The sequence below is a fragment of the Marmota marmota genome, unplaced genomic scaffold (genome assembly GCF_001458135.2).
Source record: "Marmota marmota marmota unplaced genomic scaffold, marMar, whole genome shotgun sequence".
Classification (NCBI taxonomy): domain Eukaryota; kingdom Metazoa; phylum Chordata; class Mammalia; order Rodentia; family Sciuridae; genus Marmota; species Marmota marmota.
In genome coordinates, this window is record NW_025999949.1 from 37,327,265 (window position 1) to 37,338,152 (window position 10,888).

The following is a 10,888-nucleotide window of genomic DNA, read 5'->3' on the forward strand; positions in this document are numbered from 1 at the left end:
ACTGTGACATTGCTCTCTGGGTTTTTTTTTTTTTTTTTTTGCGGGGGGGGGCGGGTACCAGGGATTTGACTCAGGTGCACTTAAGCACTAAGCCACATCCCCAGCCCCCCTAATGTGTATTTAGAGACAGGGTCTTACTGAGTTGCTTAGCACCTCGCCGTTGCGTTGCTGAAGCTGGTTTTGAACTTGCCTTCCTCCTGTCTCAGCCTCTCGAGCTGCTGGGATGACAGGCATGTGCCACCAAGCTCGGCTCACCTATGTGTTTTTAGCATGTTTCTTTATAGCTTATGCTGTAGGGAGTGACTTTTTAGGAGTGCCTCCTTGTTTTGCTTGAGATGAGTAGAGATGACATTTGGTAGCTTTTCTTCACACTTTCAGGATGGCCACTGCGTGACTTGCCTGCCCCTGGAGCCACCAATCCTGTAAATTTGTTGGTGTTCCTCTGTAGGGTCAAGGAAGACTGTTGACCACAAAAGACTGTGTGATCAGCTGGCCTGGGTTCACGAGAAGATCCACCTGCAGAGAAGAGTCCAGAAAGGGGCTAGCTGGGGGAAGAGCTTCCTCCCAGCTGTGGGTGAGGTGCAGCTTCCCAGGACTGCTCCAGGGAGGAAGGCGGGTAAGCCCACGACTCTCCACGGCCAGGCGTGTGGAAAGTCCTGCAGGCAGTGGCCAGGTCTTGGGGAGCAGCACAGGAGCCGCACGGAGGAACCTGCATTCATCTGTGGCACATGTGGGAAGGCGCTGAGCTGCCACAGCCGGCTGGCTGCTCACCAGACGGTGCACACAGGAACCAGGTCCTTTGAGTGCTTCCAGTGTGGCCAGACCTTCCGCTGGTGTTCCAACCTCCTGCGCCACCAGAGGAACCACACGAGTGAGAAGCCCTTCAGCTGTGAGCTGTGTGGACAGGCCTTTAGCTTGAAGGACCGTCTGGTGCAGCATCGCAAAGTCCACACAGAGCACCGGCCCTACGTGTGTGGTGACTGCGGGAAGGCCTTCAAGCAGAAGTCCAACCTCCTCCGGCACCAGCTTGTGCACACTGGGGAGAGGCCTTTCTTCTGCACCAACTGCGGCAAGGCTTTCCGGACCAAGGAGAACCTTAGTCACCACCAGCGCATTCACAGCGGGGAGAAGCCCTACACCTGTGCCGAGTGTGGGAAGGCCTTCCGGTGGCCCAAGGGCTTCAGCATCCACCAGAAGCTGCACCTGGCCAAGAGGTCCTATGAGTGTGAGCGCTGTGGGAAGGGCTTCCGCCACCTGGGCTTCTTCACGCGGCATCAGAGGACTCACCGGGGGGGCCAGGTGTAGAGGCCCTGGCCCCGGGGCTCCACCTTTGCTGGGGACGAGCTGTGACCTCTGTCACTCTTGAGCCTAGAAGGAAACCTTATGGTCTTTCAGAATAACTGGGTGGAGCTTGGAGCTCCACAGAGCTCCTGAGAAGCACCACCAGGAAAATGCCATCAGAAGAAGGGGGTCCAGAGTATGCCATGGAGACTGAGCAGTGCGCACGCGCAAGCATAAACACACGCGCGCGCACACACACACACACACACACACCCCGTGTACCCGCCCTGGAGATGTGCCCATGCCTGTCTCACCCCATGAACTTGACCCCTGTCCCTGCTGTCACTCGTGTGCACTTTAACCTTTTGTCCTGGCTCTTTCTCTCCCTCTTTGCTCATCCGTCTTTCTTCCATCTCTGCAAGATAGTGTTACATTTTTCAGAGAAGCAAAGCCTCTTTTGCGACCTCACTATGTGGGAACTTACAAACGAGCACCTTTGTGTCATTGGGAGCCAGTTAAAAGGCCAGACCTGAATTCAAAGCCAGGGTCTGGTTGGCACGGCACATGTGGGACTGCGTCTGCTCCGTGGCAGCACAGGACGGGTGGGCTGTCCGTGTGGGTCAAAGCTGCACCCTCAGCTCTTGTCCTTGCAGCTTCTTGTTCTGAGACTGACCTGGGCGTCAGCTCTTTGGCACAATGGCATCGTGTCTCGTTTCTGTTCATTGAGTTCATAGAAGGTGCCCAGGAAGGCCATGGTATATGGGTGAGAACTGGACGTGTCTGTCCAGCTCTGCATCCACATGTGGGACCACGAGTTACAGAGATGCTGCCAACCTGGGACTGGGCTGCTCAGCTCTGGCCCTTGGCTTTCAGGCTGCTTAATGACTCCACTGCACTGCCCTGTGTCATGGGCCTTGGCTGCTGGGCAGCTCTGTGCACATGCCTGGTGCTAGGTGGTGCCCAGAAGCTGGCTGTGTAGCGCCTGCCCGCCTGCCTGCCTACTGGGCAACAGGAGCTTCCTCTGCCCATGCCCTCCCTGTTGGTTGGTGCTCAGAGCTGGTCACGCCCCTGGAGCTGGCGAGTGTGGCTGGGTCTGAGAGCAGAATGTGGTGGCCAGGCTTGCTGCAGGTTGTCTTCTCGGTTCTCAGCTTGGGGTGCCTCTGCTTGCCCAGGCAGAAACAGCCTGCCAGGCAGAGCTTGCAGGGCAACTCCATACTGTGAGAGCTGAGCAGGGACCCGCATTTGTCACTGCTGTATCAGGTTATCCTGATATCCGATGAGAGTTTTGCAATTAATGGACAGGCGCAGTGGTGCACACCTATAACCCCAGCAACTCGGGAGGCTGAGGCAGGAGGATCACAAGTTCAGGGCCAGTCTCAGCAACTTAGTGAGACCTTGTCTGAAAAAATAAAAAAGTTGGGGGTGCACCTTAATGGTGGAGTTCTTGTGCCTAATCCCTGGTACCAAAAAGTAATTCCCAGATAACATGCACCTAGACTTGGAAATGAGGTCATAGGAAGCAGGGTGAAGAGGACCAGCTCAGCCACCAAGAAGAAGCGTGGCGCCAGAGCCCTGAGGGACGCTGTCAGACAGCACCTTTTCCAAGCACCCAGAGGCCCAGAGATGTAGGGCTGCGGTGCTGGGAGCAAAGCAACTGTAAGAAGCCATTTTTGAGACAATCGTGAACAGGCTGGGCATTGGTGGCATTAAGCAATTTGCTGTGATGACATGGTTTTGAGGTGAATTCTGACATTTGTGGGAGAAATGACATGGTGTTAGGGATTTGCCTTTAAGTTCTAATAAAAAGGGAGAAAAGCCTGGCAAAACATTGGTGGTTGAGTTGAAGCTAGGTGTTTGAAAACTCGGGGTCATCAATGCATACTGAAGCTTGCTCTGAACAGCCATGAACTGTGGCTCCCGTCTCTGCTGCGGGCCAGGAGGAAACACTGCAGACCACAGAGCATGGGGCCAGACAGCCCTGCCTGGCGGGCCCCTCCGTGCAGAGCGCGTGCATGTGTGGAGAAGGAGCCAGAGGTCCAGCTGTCTCCTCTCAGTAGGCACTGACCCCGCTGAGGGGCCTCCCCCCGACCCCCACCTCCCAACACCAAGCTGTGGCTTAGAGCCCCAACATGCAAACCTGGTGGGAGGCACAGGTCATCCTGCAGCAGGGGTCAGAGCCCACCCCTTGGGATGTGGGGACACGGTAAATACGGCTTTTCCTCCCCGAGGGCTGCTGGGCGGGTGCCCTGGGTCCACACTCCTGAGTCTGGAAGGCCTTGGGATGGTGAGTGAAGTGAAGGCTGTTCACGAGTGGAGAGAGGTGTCAGTGGGCAGAGAGTGGATGCTGAGACTGACCCTGATCCTTGAGTTTCAATGTCCTGGGGAGCCAGCTGGCCATGTCCAGGTCACTGCCAGATGCTGAAGCCTGTGTGGTGCAGCTGTGAGGGGTTAAGCTTGAGCATTCAGGGTTGGCAGAGAGCTGTGCTCCCTGAGGCCACTAGCACTTGTGGACAGCTGTGGCATGACCAGTCTGCTGCCCTGCCCTACCTGGCAGGCTCTGGTGCTGTGCGCTTCTGGCATTTCTGAACAGGACACTGTATTCCCCACTGACTTAAGGTTGCTGCCCTGCGATGTTCCTGGAGTTTCCAGTTGCTTGAGCAGACAGCCTTGGGTGGAGACTGGTGGCCAGGAAGTGGCGAACAGGTAGGGTGGCCTGTGTCTCCATCTTAGCCCACTTCCCGCAGGCTGAGCCTTCCTGGGTGGGCGATGTCTCCAGGCAGGTGTCGCTGGCCAGCAGCCCACGTCCCCCAGCCCCACATGCCTTTTCTCTTTGCTTAATGGAAATGGGGAATGTGTGAGGCCACTTTGTGGCCTGGAGTCACGTCCCAGTGGGGCCAACAGGTGGAAGAGCCATGCCTATGATCACCATGCCAGGCATCCACCCATCCCTGGTCTGTACTGGCTCACCGATCTGCCTGCCATGTTCTACACGTGTGCCCACCTGAGGTGCACCCGGAGCTCCGGGGTCACCAGGGCCATGTGGCATTCCCTGGTGGCCTTGACTCAGGTGGGCTGGCTCTCCCTGCACCCCAAGGCTGTGGCTTCCAGTGTTCCCTGGACTGGATGCAGGTAGGTTGATGTCTGGGCTCACTGTTTTTGCAGTGAATCATCAACTCTGCGGTTCTAGGGGCCATGGAGCCCTCTGTTGCTGCCCCTGACCCACACGCTCGTGTGAGTTTTCAGGGACACCAAATAAAACACACACACTTGACCTTTAAACAAGCTCAGTTGTTCTCAGCCTCAAGCTCCCCAAATGAGAGAGCAAGAGAAAGTCACAAGACTGGCAAGAGAGAGCGAGCACATTCAGAAGTGAGCTTTTAGTGGGGGGACCCTCATTCTTAGAAAGTTCCATCCAAAAAAGACCAGAGGGGCAAGGTTACAAGGGACAGGTGAGTGTAATTCAACCCAAGGGGCATCGCCTACATCTGAAGACGCCCTCAACTTCCTGAACCAGGACAGCACCCAGATCACTACGAAACGTAGTGATGGTCACAGCCTCTCCTTCAGAGTGGAAGGCGCGAGTCATTCAGAGTGGCTCCCCACGCTCTATAATGCCAGTCCTGGAGGTTCTCAGATCCATGGGAACCCTGCAAGGGTGGACAGCTGCTTCTTAGTGCAAGTCTAGCCCCAACAGTTTGCTTTGCAGTGTTTGTATCTGGGACCTAAATAGTGGGCCCATCAAGTGAAATGCTATGGGGGATTTGAAATGTATAGATTCTCAAAACAGCATTAAAAGCCAGCTCCCCAGGTGAGCCTAGGGTGGAGCCATATTGGATTTGAACTTGCAGAAGCATCTTTATCACCATGCCAACCCCTGGTCAGAACAGAGCTGGCATGGAAACCTGGGATCCAGACAATCATGTGGCAACTCGGGACATGGAGGCCAGAGCCCCCTCCAGACCATAGCTTGTTGAGCCCTTCCCTCTCTCCATGCCCCCTTCCCAGGTGCACACCTGTGAGTTGGGATGCTTATGTCAGTTGCAGTGCATGGGATAGCACTGCAGCTCAGTCCAAGCACGGGTTAGCAAGCCAACCTCTCCACTAGGATTTAGGAGAGTGTTCTGAGGGGCTTGTCCTGGTGGAATCTGCCATGAGTGGCAACATGGAGATTACCAGGTCCCACAGTCAGGCCCAGAGGTGTCCCTGACGCAGGGGGTGGTAAGAAGAGATGCCCCCCCCCCCCGCTCCACCCAGCACACTTGAAGTCTGTGTCTAGACTGAGCACCTGCCCTCCCCGTTTCGCTAGTGCTCTAGTTAGAGCAGTTAGCTCAGCCTTCTGAGCTGAGGTCCCCAGGGGCAAGGTTGAGCTGTTGTTTTTTCTAGGTTAAATACTGCAGACCCAGCCTTCCTCTGACCCTTGGAGACACAACTACTCTGTCGTGAACCGTTCCTTCTCCATGTTAGGCAGGGTTGTGCAGATAGGTCTGGGCAACCGACAGGCCTGGAAGGTCACTTCCTCACGTGAGTGTTCAGCTGGAGGGCAGAGGGCATCAGGGAGGCTCACTGAGAGTATCATGTCTGATACCAAATTCAGGGTTATCCAAGAGAACTGCTTGGTACTTTGTGAGTCTCATCATCCGTACATGCCCTTTCGTTTCCAAGGTGGCTTTGACCTGGTGTGGGGTGAGGACCTCAAGAGGTTGTCCTAAAGTCATCTTAGTGGCCTCTGTTACCAGGAGGGCTGTAGCACAACCACTTGCATACATTCTGGCCACCCTGTAGTTCCTCCAGGTCTTGGGTTAGGACCCCTGTGGCTGTTCCCCTTCTTCTGCCACGTAAGGGGTGAATGGTGTGGTGAGGTCAGGTGCTTCTGAGCTGGGGCCTGGCTGAGGGCCTGCTTTAGTGCCCCAAAGCCCCCTCTTTCTCTTCACTCTGGAGGCTCCGAGGCTAGCCTTCTATGCTTTCATAGAGGGGTTGTACAGTAAGGCCAAAGTTGGGATCCAGATTCTACAAAAAACCTGCTGTTTCAGCTTTTTGTGCCACTGTGACTAAAAGACCTGACCAGCACAGTTGTAGAAGAGGAAAAGTTTATTTGGGGGCTCATGTTTTCAGAGGTCTCGGTCCATAGAAGGCCGGCTCCATTCCTTGGGGCTCAAGGTGAGGCAGGGCAACATGGCAGGAGAGTGTGGTGGAGAGAGGCAGCCCATGTGATGATCAGGAGGCAGAAAGATCCACTCGACACCAATACCTACCCCAGCCAGGCCTCCTATGACCAGCCACACCCACCCACTTCAGCTTCCACTGTTAATTCCCATGAGGTGACTAAGTCACTGACGGGGCTAAGGCTCTCACAACCCAGTCATTTCTCCTCTACACCCTCTTGCATGGTCTCACACATAAGCTTTTGGGGAACACCTCACATCCAAACCATAATACCTGCCATTCCCCCAAAGGAGTGGAGCTGTTGCTTATTGGCCAGTGGACTCAGCTCACAAATGGCCCTTATCCTGTCCAGGGAGATTTGTTTGGTCCCTACAATTAACATATATCCCAAATATATCACCCTCTTTTGGGAGATCTGGACCTTCTTTTTAGGTACCTGGTATCCTCTTTCTGCTAAGCAATTGAGTGTATGGTGGTTTGCTTGGAGACCTCCTTGGTTGGACTACATATTAGCAGGTCATCCACATAATCCATCCCCACTTGAGCTTGAGATCCCTCAAGTACTTTACTAGGGCCCAAGCAAAGACATGAGGGCTGTCCCTAACCCCCCTGGGGAAGGACAGGGTTTTCCCGTTCAAAAAACAGAGATACTGGGATGACAGAGGCAGAGGGATTGGAAATGCACCCTTGAGACCCAGCACCGTAAACCAAGTAGGGTCTCTGGTATTTGAAGAGCAAGGTACAAGGGTCTGCACCTACAGGGTGTACCGGGACCGGTCTCAGGTCTTGTACTGGCCAGTATTCCCTGCCAGGTTGTAGAACAGGCAAATTGACTTATTATAGGGGAGACTGGCAAGATTTAAGAAGTCCATATTAACTAGCTCATCTATCGTAGGTCATAATCCCTTTTTGCTTCTTCTTTTAAAGGATATTGCTTCTATTTGGGTAATGCTCAGGATCCTTCTGGATCATATGTGCTAGGTGAGTATAAACAGCTTTCTCTGGCCTTGGAGCAAACCAAGCTGCAAGGATATACTTGAGAATCAATCTACAGGATCACAAATGGCCACCAGGAGTGTTTGGGGGTTGTACCCTCTGTGAAGCAATGCCCTCAGTTTTGCCATTATTTCTTGTCCTAGTAGTGGGAGAGGAGAGCAGGGTATTATTAGAAATACATGAGTGAAAAGCAAATCATCAAACTGGCAAGGTATGGGAAAGGTAAAGTGTCCTTTTTTGTTTCTCCCTTCAAGGCCTACCACAAAAGTGGACCTAGAAGAAGGCTTCCCCCAAAAGCAGTTAGAGCAGAGCAAGTAGCTCCCGTTTCAACCAGGAATTAGATTTTTTTTCACCCATAATATCCAAGGTTCCCTGAGGCTCCTCAGGAGAGGTGGTGATGTCACAGGGGGCTTCCGGGCACCTGGGGCATCCTCAGTCAGTCTCGACTGACAGCCCCTCTTTTAGAACAGGGGCAGTCAATTCCCCAGCACCAGGGTCCTCTGGCAAATGGTCCCTTCCCATGTGAAGGGATCTGACGGTGGCCTTTGGCAGGCTCTTGCCCAGTGCCTGGTGTTTTTGCACTGGAAGCAGGAAGTCTTCTCCTGAGGTCCTCTTACATTTCCTCTGGATGATTTACGGGTCTCAAGGGCATTGCCAATTTTGGTCTGTCTTTACTCTGATCCTTTCTACTTTCCTCCACATCCCCGTTGTTGAAGACCATGAAGGCAGAGTCTAGTCCTGGTTTTGCTTGGTGGAGGCCCCCTCTGGGGTTTCTGTCATTTTCTCCTGCTGTCTGGGGCTGACTGGCTAATGAGATGTCTTCCCCATGGGCGAGGCCCGCTCTAGAGGAGGGCTGTGCTGGTACACACGCGGAAGGCCTCTTCTAGCCGTCATGGAATGCTGCACGTTTCCATCTTTTCCTTTTGGTAAAGGGCCATGAAGGTTTGGACATAGGGAACTTTTAATTTGTCACCATTTATTGGGTTTTGTATGCCCTTTTTCATCCCTGCCAAGAGCGCGCCTGTCTTCTGGGCTCTCCTTGTCATTCCTGCAGGGTGTTATGATCCCCAGGGGGTCCTCTGTTGGGACTGCCTCTGTCTGGGGTGGTTCTCCTCTGGAGTTCAGGCAAAGAGCTCAGCTTCCCTGCCGCTGCCTCAGGGACTCTCTCCCTCTCCCGTGGGCGCAGCCTACTGTCAAGATGCACTGCGTCTCCAGCACAAACCACAAGCCCTGGCCAGGGTCTGGAACCATCAGCAAGCCCGCCTGGGTCTGCTGGGCGCCTTCCCCGTCTTCCCTTGTGCTGATGGATGGCCCTCACATCCAGGGGCCTTGCCCCCTCACCATGTCCTCTGCCCCAGCCACCTCCCTGAGGTCACATGAGGGACCAGGATGAGTCCCACTTCTGGGGTGCTGATGGCTCAGAAGCTTTGGGGAAGGAGGCGGTCCGTGGTTCCTCCCTGGACGGGTCATATGGAGGAGTTGCCATAGCGGGCAGCTTAACAATGGGTCCAGGATATGGGGATTTGGGGCAGTTTTCTTAGGGTTCCTTGTGGGATCTTGTCATCACGTAGGAGTGGGATTTGGTAAAGGGCCATGAAGGTCTGGACATAGGGGACTTTTAACCACTTGCTTTATCTCCTGTTGCAGGATGGTATTACAGTTGGGCTTCCGCTCAGGGGCCACCTCTTCAGATCCCCTAGCTGTACTGGGGCCAAGCATTATTACAGTGAAGAGAAGTTGTTTTATCAGATCGTCAGGGTTCATCCAGGTGGCAAGGGCTGTGGAATGGAGGTGGGCCCTCCCACGTCGGCTATTCTGGAAGAGAGGAGAGTTTTTAGGTCCTGTAACTAGGCCTCTCAATCCCACCCAAGGCAACTCTCTTCGGAATTAGGGACCTTGGGTTTTGGTGTTTCCCACTTGTTCCCATAGAAATCCCGCAAAAAACTTGTAATCAGATGAGAGTCTCTGGCCTTGTGTTAGGTGCGCACACATTTCCTTTGAGTCCCTATGACCAGGACCATGAGCTTCCTGTCTAACAATTTTGGGACACAATTTCTTTCCCTTTTGAGTAAAGACGCCCTCTGCTCTGACCCTGTGACTCCCTGAGGTCGTCTTCTGCTCCTAGCATCTTGGTAACTTTTCTTTCCCTGTTTAAAAATCATCATTCTCTTACCAGCAGAGTTTAGTCTCCCTGCTCTTAGGACCAAGGAACCCACACAGTCCTATGTGCGCAGTGTCACTGAATGGCGTCCCAGTTGTTCCTCTCCTGCCTGTTGTGGTCTTATTAAGCCCAGAGAAAGGTGTGGGGGGCACAGATTTTCTTGCCTGTGTTCTTTCAATGAAGATCAACCACAAGTGATTGATCTGTAACACCCACAATCAGTAGCCCCATCCCTCATTGGTAATTTCAGATCAACATTTAAAGAAAAGGTAATAGGTGTTTTGAGGACATGACGCCCACGCAGGAAGACGCGCTTGCCAGAAGGAGCAGGAGTGCACAGGAGGCGGGAGAAGGCTGGGGAGGGAGTGGAGGCGACCGGCACCCCAGCGCCAAGCCAGGCTCTGACGCAGCAAGTCCTTTGGGAGGAGTGCAGGGCTGGAGTAGTTGGATGACTGCACAGCGTGCCTGCGTTGGTGAGCTTTGTCTTGTGTCTGGCACAGACTGTCTAACTACTGCTCACTTCTGGGTCAGGATTGTCACGGGAGTCTTCAAGCAGGGCTCCCTGGTGGCTTCAAATTGCCTGAATGTGCGTCTGAGAGTGTGGCAAAGAACCAGGAGCTCCGACAGTACATTATGAGCAAGGAAAGTGGTTGAGAAGTGAAGGGAGGGCACCCAGGCTCATGGAGGAGATTAAAAAAAAAAAAAACAATGAAACCAAACCCCCAGCAAGCCAGGTCAAGCACACAGCAGGAGGCTGGGCCGCCCCTGAGTCCAGGGGACTCCCAGGGCCTCCATCCTTCTGATCGCCCTGGGAACTGCAGTCCTCAGTCTGCACGTGGTGCTGTGGGAGAGCCTGATAGAAAGGAGCGTGGATTTAGGTGGGTACAACAGGGGGTGTCCCTGAAGAGGGGCTTACCTCCTGGGTGGCTTGCCAAGGTGTTCTTGTGGGGGCACCAGTTAGAGTCCAGATCCTTGGTGTTCCAAACAAAGAACTGAGCAAGACACACCAAGGAACAGGCAAAGTGCAGATTTATTGAAAGTGACGGTGATGTAGCACCACATCAGGTGAAGCAAAGTGGGTCGAGTGGAAGAGAGCTCAAGGCCCCATGTCTGGAAATCTGTGTCATGTATGCCGAGATGTGGGCTTTTCTCCCCGTGTGGACCCGACTGAAGACCTTACCCCACTTCCTCCCATTGGTGACCTGTTAGAAATACCAAGGTGCTGCAGAAACCTGGCTAGCAAGTGCCCGGGCGGGCGGCAGCCTGCTTCCAGCCCCAGTGCAGCCT

The 10,888-nt window shown here is 53.9% G+C and overlaps 1 protein-coding gene across 2 annotated transcripts in view; it reads left to right on the forward strand.

The window, feature by feature from the left end:
* The window catches only part of Znf707 (zinc finger protein 707), a 9,482-nt gene extending 6,380 nt beyond the window's left edge, over nucleotides 1-3,102 (forward strand). For both annotated transcript variants that reach the window (XM_048802300.1, XM_015486572.2), the window contains exon 5: nucleotides 449-3,102. In XM_048802300.1, the coding sequence (XP_048658257.1) occupies nucleotides 449-1,305 (857 nt within the window). In that variant the 3' untranslated portion in view covers nucleotides 1,306-3,102. The remainder of the gene's footprint in view (nucleotides 1-448) is intronic.
* The last annotated feature ends 7,786 nt before the right edge of the window (nucleotides 3,103-10,888 follow it).